Source organism: Adiantum capillus-veneris, chromosome 24 (assembly GCF_014529385.1).
Source record: "Adiantum capillus-veneris isolate H3 chromosome 24, ASM1452938v2, whole genome shotgun sequence".
Taxonomy (NCBI): Eukaryota; Viridiplantae; Streptophyta; class Polypodiopsida; order Polypodiales; family Pteridaceae; genus Adiantum; species Adiantum capillus-veneris.
This window is the reverse complement of record NC_140954.1, coordinates 55,280,590-55,296,946: the sequence shown is the minus strand read 5'-3', so window position 1 is coordinate 55,296,946 and position 16,357 is coordinate 55,280,590. Positions and strand designations below refer to the sequence as shown.

Genomic DNA, 16,357 nt, shown 5'->3' with positions numbered 1-16,357 from the left:
GATTCTATATGTGTCATTTTTGGCATGACAATTGTAATGTTTTGTTGTGCTTCTGTTGCATTGAAGATATCCTTTGACTCCTTCATTTCTTTTTCATTGTCTTTAAAAAGACACCTGGTATCTTTCATGGAAGCAAATGCTATTTGTCGTACATGATGTTCTGCTATAAAATACACTTGGCTTTTTGACCAATGTATATACACCTTGCATTTGCATTGCCATGGCACACCGAGTACTAGTTGATTATCATCAGGAGAGTCTGGAGGCAGTATGAAGAATTTATGGGGACATGATAATCCTTTGATGTGTAGCATGAGATCCATGTAACCTGGGGCAGTATTGACAGTCCCATTGAATCCTGTGAACTTTTGCTCCAATGGTTGTAGAACCAACTTTGGCATTTTTCAAAATAGATCCCAACTAATCGTATTTAAATGTGCACCAGAATCTACTAGCGCATGAATAGGTAACATTTGGCTCTTAGCTCTGTTGAGTTGTAAGGATCTAAACCATGTTTTTCCTCCTCAATGCTCGTTAGCTGATAACTCTGAATAGATTTTAATTTTTGAAATTCTCCAACATTTGTTGTCTCTTTGCAGCTCGTTCTTTGGCTTCTTATTGTGCCTGTTGAATGACTTTGTCATGCTTATTGTTCCTGTTCTTAGCTGCATGTGCCCTTTCAAGCTATTTTTAAGTTAATGACAAGTGACACTTTTTTATTCTAAAGCCACTAATCCCATTGGGCATTTTATCTCCATCCAATGTAGCAAGTTGAATGGCCCCACTTGGTGATATAGAATTAATCACAAATGGTCCCATACCTCGCATTTTTATTCTCCTCGTCTTTTGTTTAAGAGTATCTAACTCTTGTGTTACATCATCCTCTATTTTCCCTTCATGATCGTGTTGTTCTTCAATCCTGCTTATCGTGCATAATGGAATCAAGTCCAAACCATCCTCATCACAAAATTTTGTAGGGGTGATCTCATTGACACACAACAAAAATTTGAGTCCACTATAGGGGTTCCATTCTTTCCTTTGGGAAAGGTTTAGGTATATGATTAGAATCTTCAAATGACCTATGCCCTTTACACTCCTCTTTTGCAAGGTTGTCGCATTTAGAAGCTCCACACATCCATAGGTGAGATTTAGAGTTCAACTACGTAGGTACTTCAGACTCTACAGTAGTTTCCTAAATCAAAATCTTCTATCGTAGAGAGTACATGACATATGAGCTCAAGGTTTTTGAGTCTTCAACACTATTGATGATACAACCAAATCAACAGATAAAGAACTTCGACCACAACATGCTAGCATTATCCTTAATGAAGCAAGAGGATATCTTATGGAAGAAGAAGAAATTGCTTCCACCTTTAAAGCTCAATGCACGTGGAGACTATAAGGGGGTTGCGGTTACCAAGAGTAGGTACTACTCATCTTAGAGAGCCAACCTTTTTGGAGGAAAAGATGGTTTGACAAGTGGCCTCAAGATGAAACTATCTACAAAAATGCTCCCCAAGACCTTTATATTGACCCCACTTACTGTCCTATCCCAAGAAGGCAATCATGGAAAACATATGCACTGTGGAAGAGACGGAGACAAATGGTGCTGAATTACCCCATTTTGAGAACTATAGATTATCTTCTCCAACATGCATGAGGATGTGCATCAACTAGGATGGGGGGAGTGTTTGGCCAATGTAGCTTATAGGGACCCTCCTAGTCGAACACTCATTTTTAAAGCCATTTTTGATTTATTGTACCATTTTTTTTTTAAAACCATGTAAATGAGCCTATGTAATTTGATCCTAGAGGTATAGATCTACGAGTCGCAAATGTTTCATTATGTACTCAAGGCCTGAAGTAGCCAACCAATGGCCATTTTTTGAAAGCCCTAGGTATAAAAGTGAATAGCTCTAGTTTAAAAAGGACCCTAGACATTATTTTGGATAAGGAAAGGAGCTCTATTGTATGTTTCATCAAGCAACTACATAGCTCATATTTGTAATCAGCTTATCTCATGATTGGGTAATCTTTTATTGATTCCAAAATTTTCATTGTGTTTGACTTCCCTTGCTCTTTCTTTCAAGTGTAAGCACATCAAGTTCTGTTGTGGTTTTTGAATTCACCTTTGCAAGCTTTATCTTCCATTTTGAATGCTTAAATCATTGTTTTATGACATTTTGACCATAGAAGAGTGTTATTAGACCTCAGGGCAACCTGTTTGAACTATTTTGTTGCAGTTTTATATGGCATGGTAAATGATGGATTCTAATTTTTATACCTTGTCAAAATGATGCCACATTTTATAGACCTGTCCCCTGAGACCTAATTTAGCTTCCCTTAAAATTTTGTGGCTATCCAAGAGTCTATTTAATGGCATGATGTTTGAGAGCGGTGAGAAAGGATATATGTAGATTTTTTTATTAGTGAGTTGGTGATTTCCTTATAGAGATTGATAATTTTTCTTGTTAGGTTCACTTCTTGAGGATTGACACCCTCAAAGAGTCTTCATAGCCCATTGAAGTCACTTTCTTGAGTACACATCATATCGGAGAGTTTGAGACTTTAGAGGAAATTTGGGAATCACTAATGTCTTGAAGATTTGACCATATGGACAAATCTCAAATTGTTTTTGAAGATCAAAGCCTTCCAAAGGGTAGTACTTGAAATGCTCTTCTGAGCGATGCTCTCAAAAGTTTGGCTAAGATTTGGCCATGTGATCAAATTTTAGGGTTGTTTGAAAGTGGGAATTGGGAAATTCTCAAATTCACTAATATGGTGTTACTATTGACATGGATATGTTAGTGCTAGATAGATATGTTACAAAATTGTCTATCACAGTGACCTGCTAACAAACATTCTTCTTTCAGACTATGAACCACCTATCTGAGTATGGAGCATAAGAAGGCACCAACGTCCTCATTTTAAATTTCTCAGTTAGCATTTCTAATACCTTTGAAAAATAAGCCTTTGGAATCGAAATAGACCGTAGATTTCAAGGCACATGAGGTATCGTGAAAATCACCATAGAAGCAACAACAAAAGGATCAACACATCCAATCTCACGTTGATCAAATGTAAAAGCCTTACCATGTTTTGAAAGTATTTGTTTAAAACACTTCTTCTCATGTTGTGTTAAAAATTTATCTGAGCGAACTTGCAACTCTTGAAAAAATTCCTTTTACCCAATCATTTTAGGATTCCTTAAATTTGGTTGCAGAGATACCTGTTCTATTGTGTCCCTCTTGTCTATAGGTAAGGGTGAAGCCTCCGGTTTCACCTTCTTTGCAGCACTTTTATATTTAGTTTTGACATGCACACTTGATACATCTCCACATAGCATTTTTCCATAACCTCACTCTTATTATAAAAACTAGATCCCATTATTTTATCGAGATCACCCATAGTATCCACAAAAGAAACTTGCTCAAGCACACCAAAAACATTTTTATTAGGCTCAATAAAACCATTTTCTGCCTTTTTTAATGTACACTACGTACATATTTCCTCTCACACCTCTTCAAGTCCTCAAATTTTGTAAAATATATTGATCCATGTTTTGTTACCTAGGAATTTGTAGAAAAAACTTTTCCTTTTTCTACATCAGGCAAGAACACTCCCTGTTTTGTACCATTGCAGTTTTGCTTTACAATGGGAGGAAATCCAAATGCTGAGCAAAAAAAACCGAGCGTGTCATTTTTTTTATCAAAAGCAAAGAGAATTCTAACACAAATTTCTTTTTTGATTACGGGCTTCCATAATGTCACGTGTAAGCAGTTCAACAAACTGGTCAATTTGTAGAGAATTGAAAACTCCAGCGCATGAAGGTGATCGCTACTACATTATAAATTTATACTTGATTAAGTAACATAAGCTATACTCTAGGCACCTCTCCTATAATGGTATTTGCAAGGAATCCAAAAAAAATGGCCAATTCATAGAGGATCATAAACCTTAGCTCAAGTCATCGATGTTATGCTAAAACTCTAGTCCCACCCAATGCCTGTAATAGCTCCACTTTTAGTGTAGCCTGATGCACAAAGTCGTGAGTTGTAGAGTCCAACCCAAGGACACCAAAAAACACAAAGTACTTGTGTTTGCAAGGCACATACATGAGATGTTGGTTGTCTCTTTTTTGTAAATCCTCACAAGTACAACGTGTTAGGAAATAGGGCGTAGCTAAGTAGATATTAAAGTAGTTTACTTAATGAAGAGACATAATTTTCGCACATGAGAGATTATAGGGGGGGAGAGAGAGAGAGAGAGAGAGAGAGAGAGAGAGAGAGAGAGAGAGAGAGAGAGAGAGAGAGAGAGAGAGAGAGAGAGAGAGAGAGAGAGAGAGAGAGAGAGCACATGATATACGTGGTTCACCCAATGTAGGCTACGTCCACGGGACAACAACCACTCAATGGCTTTAGTACTTCCTAGAAGTAGGTTACAAAGGCAAAGGGATTACACCCTTAATGGAACTCCCACCTTGCTTTACTCTCACCACCTCACACACATTTTGTTTCATCAACTTCTCAACAATGCCTTTTGTGTGTAGAAGAGGCCTCCTTTTATAGGCCAAAAGGGATGCCCTCTCTCATGAGAGGCAGCCGTGTGTAGCCGCCTTGTGTAGACAAGTTCGAGTTGAATTCTCCCATGCGCCTATGTGTGGCCGCCCTTGAGAAGACAAGTCCGCCTAGAAATCGGCCACCGGCCAAAAATTTCTACCCACCGGTCATCGGACATTGACTATCGGCAACTGGATGGCCATTTTTTGACCACTTTTAGGTTGTCATCTGGCCATAATATTCTGGCGAGGCGTGAATTTTTCATTTTTAGGCGAGTGATTTTTCTTACGCACGATGGATTCCTCATAATGGGGGCCTTACAAAAGTGCATTTTGAGACTAAAAAATATAAGGGGTAAATCAGGTTCCATACTTAACACACCGAGGGACGTCTGCAATGGTCACAACATACGTCACCCCCCTTTGAATGGAGCCAAAAGTTCTAACATGAAAAACACGTGACATAGCCAATTGGACTCCGCTCGCTCCCAATCAAGCTAGCAATGAATTTCACTCATCTTCCCTCAAGCTCCATTGCTCATCCAATAAGCCATAACTTATTACTCTCTCTTGCTCTTCCTCAAGCCTAACTGCCATAGCTCACTCTCAATCAAGCTCATATAGCTGCAATTTATTTCTCTTGCCATTGTAACCGAGCTCCCATAACTGATTTCCCATAACTTAAATTCCATTGCTCTTTCTATCTCACCACAAAGTCACATAAGTTTTTGTTTATGCGCGGAACACCATATCTATCTCTCACCCTCATACTTAAATGAAAATCTATCTCTCTATCTAGGAAATTCTTCACAATCTTAAGCCAAGATAGCAATCATTTTTGAGTAAGCCATAACTTTGATCTATGGCTTTTTTAATCAAAGAGTTTCAGATAAAAAGTCATATTGACGCAAGAATATGCAAACAATCTGTAATAGGTATATCAAAAATCATATTTGGGAAGTATTTTTTGGTTGATAGCATTATTTATGTGTCAATTTTTGTATTTCTTATTGCCTTCAACAAGCAATAGTGATCTAAATCTTAATTATCTCTTGAATTATCTGTAAAATTCACTATTTTCTCTTATTAATCCTAACTATCTCTATCTATAGTCATTTTTGTTGGTTCGAGCCTCTGCAAATTTGATGTCTACAACCAAAAGCCTAGCTCTTTTTGGGTGAACTCTAGAGAACCACCCTCTTCAATAAATTTTGTGAACTTGGCATGAACTTAATTGGGTAGATAGAATTAGCCACGGTGTCAAGCTAAGATAATGGATGCAATAGTTGATGCAACAATTTGCTGCAATTATGCACCACTAGCATATGCACCATGAGAAGATAATGACTCAAAGTTTGGAAAGAGAAATGGAAGCCTGGATTTGTGAAGCTAGATAGGCAGTGAAGATGAATTGGGGTGATTTGAAGGCTGATATGTTTCTGAATTCTACAGAATATATAGACAGGCTATGGAAGACAAGGGAGAAAAAGAGAAAGATACAACGGAAAAATCTAGTTTTTTGTCATTTCTGAATCATGAGCACGTGTTGAGGAAATTTGGAATGCACATGGGGAATCTTTTAAACAAGCCCTCAAGGATGAATATTTTCTTGAAGATAAGGAATGTGTTTCAAAGAATACCTTTTTAAATTGGGTGAAGCAATGTAATAAAGGCCTTTCTACATCAAAATTGCATAGAGGATTTGAAAACAGGTTTGAGAAGTTATTTTCAACCAAACATACAACTCTAAGTTTTGTGAAGGGAGAATTGTTTGTTAGTTTGCTAATCAAAAATTGCAAAAGAGCCTAGTGGATCTCTTGAAGGATGAGAAAAGGAGTTAGGGAAGAATTAAAACTTAATTTGAAACCTGTAAAGCTTGAGGAGAAAGGTTCAACATCATGATCAGAGCAACATAGTCCTCATAGGGGAAGTTGAAATCATAAATGCATGTGGAGTGATAGCCTAAATCATGTCAAGAATGAGTAAATTTTTTGAAGTCAAACACAAAAATGTGAATTTTTGAAAGGATAGCCTGATACACTTGAGAGAAATAGGCTTCCTCTTAAAACAAAATTGGGAAATGGAGGTATGAAGAAAATCATGGAGGAGATGTTGCAAGAACATCATGCAAGTGTAGTTAAATACGGTGGATAGATTGAAAGAAAACTCTAGGGAAAAAATATAGAAGGTACTTATGGTAATGGAACTCTTTGGCCATATGCTATGATAACTGCACAAAAGGAAAAAGTTGCATATCAGTAGTTGTGCCAAATGGGGAATTGCATTAGGAAAACCACTAGGTGGGAAGATCTTGTAGATTCTCTCTCAGTGTATGCATATATAGCTAGGTCTCAAAACAACAAGGCTATTGTTGAAGAAGATTGGAAAAGAGAAGAGGATCTAGCAAGAACTTCAAAGAGGACAACGAGGTGAGCTATGCCAAAGGAAGGAGAATCTAGCTCAAGAATGCCTCTTTTTCCACCAGAAGCTTAATGGATGAGGCTGAGAGTGTAAAACGTCAGGAAAATCACAAGGTCAATTGTATAAGCTAAAGTTTGATATGGAACATGCTATTGATATGAAGAAGGTACTTGAGGAGTGCATAATGAATAGTAGTGTAGAGTTCACCCTGGGGAAAATCTTAGGTATTGCAAAGCAGTAATTCATGATAGAATTATTGACACCATGAAAAGGAAGCACCAGATATTATATGGACTTGAAAATGACGCGGAAAAAACACAGAGAGTACATAGTATTTATGAGAAAATTGAATCCCCTCTGAGAATAGAATTTGTGAGGATGAGCATGGAAGTGTAGTGGATAATGGTGAGTTTCCAAGATAGGGAAGTCATGTCAGATTTGATGAGGATGAGTATATGGAAGATACACCTTGCAGTCATTTTACATGGAACCATTAGGCAAGATCTACCACTGAATCTTTAGTGACGATAGGTGATTTTGAAGAACCAATTGTTGCATTGGTAGATCGTGGGTCATAAGTAAATCTTATGTCAAAGAGCTTATATTCAAAAGGGAACTAGCCTATTGATTAGAAGATGGGTGGTGTATTTGAGCCACCAATCTCAATCAGAGGATTCATATGGTGCATGCCCTCATGGAAAGTTACCATAGGGGATGTAAGCAATGAACATATTTGTTTTGTACAGGAACACTATGCCTATCAAATTATATTAGGACAACCTTTTGTTACTGTGGTGCAAATGGACACAAAAGTTTTGGATGATGGATTTACATATTCTAGGATCCACATCCATGATGGTAAGGAAGTGGTTCAATTTCTAACTTTTTGTGTAGATCATGCCAGGAACATGGACACCCTAAGAGATCATCCATTGCCAAAGTTGAATTTGAGGAGAACATGGGTCTTCATAATTTTTTCCAAGTGCCATTGTAAAGTGAGACTATGATGGTGCTTTGAAGAAGAAGTTCTTGCTGTGAACAAATGTTTATAGAGAGGCTTTTTCTTCACGATTTTTGGGATTGACTTCAGAGGGTTTTGTATCTTACAAAAAATCCAATGATTTTCATAAATTGGAGAAGCAATGTGTTTGCAAGTTTCAAGAATATGCTATATTGGATCTAAGTGAAGCAGTTTTAGATATTTTGAAGAATATGCATTTGTGGAAACAATAGGAGAACAGGATGCAGCCATGCAAACCAATGATCAAGTTGGGGTTGACATTGTAAAGGTAAACTCTCTTGACATGTATGATTTCTTTTTGCAATTCAAAGAAGAATTAGATGCTCAAAGGTATAGGTGAACACTAAATACAAAATAATGGCCAAGAAGACCGGTGGCTATTCCATTGCCAAAACATAGTCATACAGTTATGGAGAAGGCTTCTTGAAATCCTACTCTCCGAGATCTAGGCAAAATTGGGAGTTCAATTACTAAACAAACTCTACAAGAATTGAAGGTATGTGATGCAGATTTCTTAAATCAAGAAGAAATAGAATGTTTTTGGGAAATGTTAAAGAAGAATGGGAAGGCCTTTGCTTTCCAGCCAAATAAGATCTAATGTGTGGATCCTATTGTGGTATCTCCACTGGTGATATTCCCTATTCTGTACTTGCCTTGGAATCTACGGCCTATTCTTATTCCAAATGCTCATATTCCTAAGTTGGATGACCTTCTTAATGAAAAGATTAACATGGGGGTGGAAGCATGAGTGGTTGGTCCACTTTTAGGGGTGGGAAGCTCTTTTTCAATAGCCACAAAATAGCTCCTGGAATGCAAATTTACAAAATAAAAAAAATCAAAATCTATGTTCATGTACAATAACAAACAATCAAGAAAAGTCATGGAAGGATTGATTTGCATGGGATTGCGTGGTGGAGTTTTTCTTTTTGCACATTGTTGACAGGTTCCTGCCGTACCATGTACCTGAGGTATCTCTCTCTCTCTCTCTCTCTCTCTCTCTCTCTCTCTCTCTCTCTCTCTCTCTCTCTCTCTCTCTCACACACACACACACACACACACACACACACACACACACACACACACACACACACACACACACACAGAGTAGTACATATACAATATGATCTTAGTCTCTTTCTTTTGAGGAAAATCTCTCTGGCGATCACAAACACACAAAAACTCACACATTTGCCTTGCCATAAAGAAATCTTTTTTTTAATTTTTGGGGAGACATTCATAGATTGGTACGCACAAACTTATTCTTTAATGAGCTTGTATCTTCGACTCCCCTAGCACACCCTCATGCCTCTTGACAAAACCCTTAGATGCATGAGTATATGCATCTTTCTTTACGCATTCTCTGGGGATTCTTGCGCGTGCGCACAAGAATCCCATCATAGTGTGCGTGCGTGCGTGCGTGTGTGTGTGTGTGTGTGTGTGTGTGTGTGTGTGCATGCGCACGCATGCACGCACACACACACACACACACACACACACACACACACACACACTATGATGTGCATGCGCGCGCATGCACACACACACACACACACACTATGATGGGTAGTAATGTTGGTTTCTCTCTAAATCTCTGCTTTTCTATAAATCTCTTTCTCTCTTTCCCCCTTGTGATCTGTAAAAAACCACCAAAAATTGATTCCTAGCCTTGATAGGAAAATATATGGTCCCCTGATGCGAACCCATACACAACCAAATTGAATAACACCTATATGTTTGAATAAAACATAAATAATGAAATAGTTGTATCAACCTCCTTGGGATACAGAATGGAGTGCACATGGTCTCACGATCGTCTACGGTTGGTGGTTGAAAATTTAATGATAATCCTATTTTAGAATCAGAGGCCTCTATTTTTAACCTTATCTCCCTTTCTCTTGCTTTGGCTAAATGACATGCATCTCCCCCTTCTTGATTTTTGACGCTTAATACCTAGATCTCGCTTGTCTACACCCCCTCAAACCACGCCCCACCACACACCCATGCTTAAGTATGCAGTCCTTTCACTAGTCTTGGCACTTGACACACTTGGTTATTTTGATCAACTCCTGGATCACGTTATTCAATTTCCTGCTCATGTGTAGGAGATTTGTGTTATTTTCTCTCTGGCATGCCCCCATCTGCTCGCATACATTTGCAATTCACACACACACACACACACACACACACACACACATTACCGTACTCGACATACAATACCTTCCTTCATACCTTCCACACACAGTCATGGTCACGTGATCAAGACATGAAAACATACAAAGTATCCCAAATTTTCATGGGGTTGGTTTGGAAAACAGGGCCACCATGGATGCCAAGTCCAGTGATAGAATCGTTTTCTTTTGATGTGCACACCCACATGAACTTCCTGATGCTTGTATAAACACACATACAAGAAAGTGGAATGATATAAACCAGTATGTACCTTGAGGCTCACAGACGGCTGCAAACACATGTTGGGACATGTTTGCGGGTCGCCGCGACGGACGTCCATAGCATAGCTCTCAAGCATCAACATAAAATTATCGATACAGGGGAAGCGACTCGGATGAGGCATGGAAACTCACTAGGGTGTCAATACTACTGAAGTGAACTCGAAGAGATGCAACTACTAACTCTACAAGCAAATCGATCGCACTAAAGCCAAGTAATCTACCTATGTCCTTCTACACAGCTCTACAGTCATCACGCCCGTTCACCATGCAAATCATATCGGAATCGCATGAAACTTGAAGGGAAGCTACAGGGGACTATCAGGAACATATCCTATCATTGTCACAGCATTCTGGAGAGGTACAACGATCGCGATCGTTCGTCCCAAAGTCAGCAAAAACAGCGAGCAGGTGATCCTAATGGGTCGTTTTAGGGTCCCTAAAGCCTCTCCTAGGGTCAAAACAACATAAAATACGCATATAAACACTCAAAATAGCGATTTAAGGCCTAAACGGATGCGTTTGAAACCTTCACCAAATCTTGAATGCTTACATTTGAATGAAAGAGCAAAGTAAGAGGAACACAATGCAAGAAACAAAACTGAATTTGGATTACCGTAGCCACAGAAGCGATGATTACAAGTTGGAGCAAAGAGGTAGCTCTCTGTACACAACGCAGTAGTCCCCTATCTTCAAAAAATAATCTCTCCTTTCCCACTAACCTTAGTGTATTATATACCTAGGGCTTTCTAAAGTGGCCGGCGGCCAACTTCTCATGGACCTTTACCTACATCATTGGAAAAATTACATCTTTGACTTAGACTTGACATAGACGATTGACATTGGCTTTTACAGGGTTTGATGTATTAAACATCGAAAAAATAATGTGACCACATCAAAACTTTGGCCGGCTGACTCAACGGCGCCTTGGCTAGGTGGGCACTTGTATGTTGTTATCACCTCCAAACAGGACATATTCTCAAACTGGGCTACATATTCATCGATGGTTTGACCCGCCAAGATTGTCGAACCTTGATGACACCAATCAACAATAGTACAGGTAGGTGCTTATGCACCTACTCAGTATATCTGTTTTTTTATGTATAGATGATATTATTTTTAGATGTCTCTCAGTTCTTGTGGGATTTGGCTTTTTGCACACTCGAACTATGGTTTTAACTTGCTCATGTGGTAATCCCCCATTGCTAGGTTGTTAATACATTGCATTATTGACATGCTGTGATCTACGTACAATAGCTAACTCAAGTTAGAATGTGATAATTATGCTTGATGTTGTAAATGACTATGATGTGTATCTGGATTTTTAAATAATTGACTATGCTGTGAGATATGGCCTTGAAGTATATGGATTCCCAAATAATCTTAAGTATGTAGATAACATAGTGATGGATTTGTATGACAAGTCAATGCATCGAGTTGAGGGTTCCAAGGCGGGATAGAGTGCAAACAGAAAAAAACACTATTTGTATGTGGAAATGAATCACTACATAAATGAATCACTACATAAATTGCCTACAACCTCATGTGAGGGTTTCATGAGAGATCTTATGACTCGTTTTTTTGAAAAGTATGAGTAGTTACAAAGAAAATGGTGGCAAATTGTTTCCAAAAATGGAGTTCCATACATAGAACAGGTTATTATCCTTAAGAAAAACATGATACACACACACACACACACACACACAAACACGAGAAGTGCACACACATGGTCTCAGTAAGCTTTGGATTTTTTTCTACTTGTTGTCATGTAGGCATCTTGACATGTTGAGTATGGTTAGATTTACTATCCTTGGATTGTGGACTTGAATTGATACCCACTTTACATTGTCCCATTTTTTTGCTGCTTGTTTTGTTATCATCCTGAAGTGACTTATTTTACCTGTGAATAGCGGTATGCTCTTACATGTATAGCCAATTTATTAGTTTATGGGAGCTCTAAAAGAATCATAATTACGAGATGATACTATGAGCCTATGGGATGGAAGTGGGTTTTTAGAAGGTCATCAAATGTCAAATATCTTGAACAATCTGGTTGTAACCTTATAGATCTCTCACACATGTTTTTTGCAGCTGATGCTGCTGGTTTTTTCACATTCATAGTGCTAGATGTACGACTGTAGCATTATGGCGGTAGCTAAGTATACTCACATTAGTGAATTTTGTAGTATTAATTGTTCTTTAACAATTACCTTTCCTAGTGAATAAATGCATAACTTTTGAAATTAGTGCTAGTATTTTACTTTGAAATTACTCCAATGGGTTTTTAAGAAAAGCCTTAATCCTCATGTGAGGGTCTTGATTGAGATGGCATTGGATTGGACTTTTGAAAATGGATCCTAATTACAAAGGAGATGCTACCCTATATTTTTTGGAATTAAAAGATGCAAATAAATGACTCAATCTCGAAACATAATAGTTGATTTGTGCCATGTTGTTAGTTTTTGTCTTCATTCTTGACATCGATAACAAGGGGAGGGAGTTGTTGACAAATGTCTTCTTAATTATTGTCAAGTACTGATGGACTTGCTTTTTTTGGATGGTAGCAGGTAAGAGGTTCCTTCCTTGGGATTGCAGCAGGAACTACATCGATAGAGCAGGAGATCTTCATCCATTCCTTGGTTTTGTTTTATGATTAAAATATAATTGTTGTCAATTCTCCTTGGATAATTGTATACTCACTCTGTACATTTTCATGTATTTGCTCGGTACTATCTCTCTATGATTAATATATAATCTTTGTAAACTCTTCTTCGATAATTGTGTACTTATGTAGTATAATTTCATTCAATTGTAAACTCTCCCATATGTAAAGACTTTTCTATATGCTAGCTTACTCCTTGTAAAATTTGAGTTATCTTTAAGTATATATTTTCTATTGGGTGTCCCATTGAATGGTTCAAAAGTTTGTGAAATCAAACTATTGGTAGAGTATGTCCCCCAAATTTTTCAAGCACGTCGAGTGCCGCGAATCTGAGCAGATGCGTTCAGAGGTAAAGAGGAAAAAAGATAAAGAGCCGCAGAAAAAGATCCCGCAACGTGGCAGCGCAGTCAGAATTGGCAGAGGTGCAGACAGGTGGCAGTGTCTTTTACGTTTTGAGCCTGGGGATTTTTTACAGAAGCGCTGGGTTGTTTTTTACTGTATTGCGCTTGTCCCGAGCAAACTGGAGACGCCCTTGCTGTAAGTGGAGATACTGTTTTGCTGTTGTTCTCCTTGTTTGTAAGTGCTTTGTAGATGTTCGTTGTGTTCTGGCAGGATAGACAGTGCCAAGGTAGAGAGAGCATAAGCTCTTTGTTCTATTGGAAGTACTTGTTTCTATCTGTGCATAATGGTCTGGTTAAAGTCCGAAGCCCGTGCTATAGCAAACAGTCAGCGATGTAATGTCCCAAAGAAATCCAGGTCTATTGATGTAGAGCGTGGCAAGGGGATGCTATCAAAGGCAAGTAGCAAGGTAATGGAGGTTAGCATTACTATTTCAATAGGCGACGGGGATATAGACGTAGGTTTGCTGCATGAGATGCAACAGTTTCTTGAAAATGAAAGTTTGGCAGGGTTGTGTGCGGTTGAGAGGGGAGGTGCACTTTTCCACTTGCACTTGCAAATGGTTGTCAGGTTATGGGCAACTTCGCTTATTGCTGTCAATAGGAAAGTCAAAGCGTATTTGGGATGGGATAAGTGTTTGCCTGCGGGTGGGATGGTCCTGTGTCATGGTTTGAAACAACGGAAGATGCACACCTTTGAAGGCATGATAGGGTATTGCCTGAAGGAAAGCAATGAGCCACATTTTCGAAAAGAGATGCATAATGTTAGTGTCGACGATGTGAATAGAGGCATAGAGTTATATAGTCTATATGGTGCCGATGAGGTGAAGAACAAAGTTTGCCTAACACCGGGGAACATTTTCGATAGGGCAATGATGTTTTGGAAGTATAGGTTGCGGCACCCCATAGGACATGATTTTTTGTCAACGTTACATCAGATGATCAAGAGTGGCCAATATTACCCATCTTCATCATGGATAACTCCGCACCAAGGCCGAGGCATGGAGCTTGCCAAAATGAAGGCACTTTGGAGATGCATGATTCATCCGACAACAACTACTTACAAGGACATCGCCGACATTTTTGTGAACTATGAAACATATACTACAACACATCCTCGATCAGACTGGTTTTTGTCTCGTTGGGAAGATAGGGAAAGGTAAGATCATGAGATTCTTGAGATAATACTAAGGAACGAAAAGCTTTCTTGATCGCAAGTTTGTCTAGCAGCCCAACTGTTCCTGTTGTTGATGACACTGAGATGGATGTATACGTCAAAGATTCACAACTAGGCGATGAATACATCCCACTTGTTCATGAAATTGGCGTCACAACGGTTGCCTAGTCTGAGAATTCTGGTTGTCTTCGTTCGCTTTTGTTGCTACTTTTTGTTCTAAGAACGAATGCAATGCTAATATCTTGTTGTTTGCAGAGACGGAATGGATGACCAAGAGCATGATCAGCTGGTAGCATCAGAGGACACACAACCAGAAGACTCGTTTACACAAGGTGAAGATACACGGGTTGATAGGATCGAGGACGTTTTGGTGCACATTTTGAAGGAATTGCTCGGTGACCAAACAACAGCTCAGGTGTCACTGCGTTCACAACTCCTTGAAGCGATCCACGGCATTAATGACAGAGTCGAGAATTATAGTGTAAACGTTGCTGACATACAAGTTACAAAATTGGAAGAACAGATTTTGTCGCTCAGGAGGGAGCTGACAGTATTCAAAGGACAATTGAATCGTTTAAATGCAATAGTCTGCAGGCTTTCGAATATATTGAGCAGGATTAGTGTATAACAAACATGTGAATACTCTGCTGGCTCTATTTAGCACTGTGTATATATTGCACTTTTCATTTTGTGTTACTGTGAATACTGAATGAATCATTTCTGTTTTGAGGTATGCGCTGCTCACGCTATTGGTTTGCACTGTTCTGTAACCACAGCCAAGTAACAATCGGTGCTTTTCTGTCTACCTGCCTTGCATTTTCCCAAATCCTGTGCAGGTGAACCTAAGCTGCGCTGCAGCAATGCACAACTGACGCATGAGAAACTTGCGCCCACGTGCTGGAGTTTTCGACTGTTGAAAATCACCCCGTGCGGTATCGCCACAGAGCGTGGGAACATCGCTCGCGTCCTTTTTTGTTAAATCAAACTTAGCGCAGTCGAATCTTTCGGCCTAATTAATTAATTAGGCGAAACGACCTAGTATGACCCATACACATAAACACACACATACATGTTCCTAGCTAGCCTTTGGTTGGGCTAGCACCATACAATGGACCTAGAACCATCATATGCCCTTATTTGACCTACCTAATCCAAATGATGGGTTGGGGCCAATGCTCCTAATCCGGTCAAGTGCATATTGAATATAGTTTTTCATTATATACAACAATTGGTTACATGACTGTGTTATAAAGACATATAATCTTAGACTTCTTAAATCATTACCTAATCCAAAAGGATGTACTTTAGCTTGTTTAGATTGTAATATATTTTAACTTGACCCACCTAATCCAAGAGGATGGGTTGGGGCCACGGCTCCTAATCTGGTCAAGCACATATAGCATACAGTTGTTTTGTTTTACTATACAAATAAACTATGAAGATATCTAGAAGCTTTCTTTATCATTGATTACCTTATAAGAGATTAAGATAATATCGAGGTTTTTTGCAAGATATTGGAGGATTTCCATATAGAAACACTAGTAAATATTGTCTTGAACGTAAATTAATTCAACGATGATGTACAGCAGGTAAGAGATTCTCTCCTACTCAATACTTGACAAAGTATACCTTATTATACGACTCTTTCTCTAAGTGATGATGCTTATATATTT

General features: G+C 38.7%; 1 protein-coding gene across 1 annotated transcript; it reads left to right on the top strand.

The window, feature by feature from the left end:
* The first annotated feature begins 13,794 nt into the window (after window positions 1–13,794).
* Window positions 13,795–14,852, top strand: LOC147426393 (uncharacterized). The gene is made up of 3 exons (XM_086498745.1): window positions 13,795–13,885; window positions 14,633–14,666; window positions 14,738–14,852. Exons 1-3 carry the CDS (start codon window positions 13,795–13,797, stop codon window positions 14,850–14,852), a joined length of 240 nt encoding a protein of 79 aa, XP_086354871.1.
* Window positions 14,853–16,357: the final 1,505 nt, after the last annotated feature.

Coding starts and splice junctions, on each gene's coding strand:
- LOC147426393 (XM_086498745.1), top strand. CDS start 13,795: ATGGTCTGGTTAAAGTCCGAAGCCCGTGCTATAGCAAACAGTCAGCGA. Junction 13,886..14,632: donor GTCTATTGATGTAGAGCGTG/GCAAGGGGATGC, acceptor ATCCTCGATCAG/ACTGGTTTTTGTCTCGTTGG. Junction 14,667..14,737: donor CGTTGGGAAGATAGGGAAAG/GTAAGATCATGA, acceptor TTTGTCTAGCAG/CCCAACTGTTCCTGTTGTTG.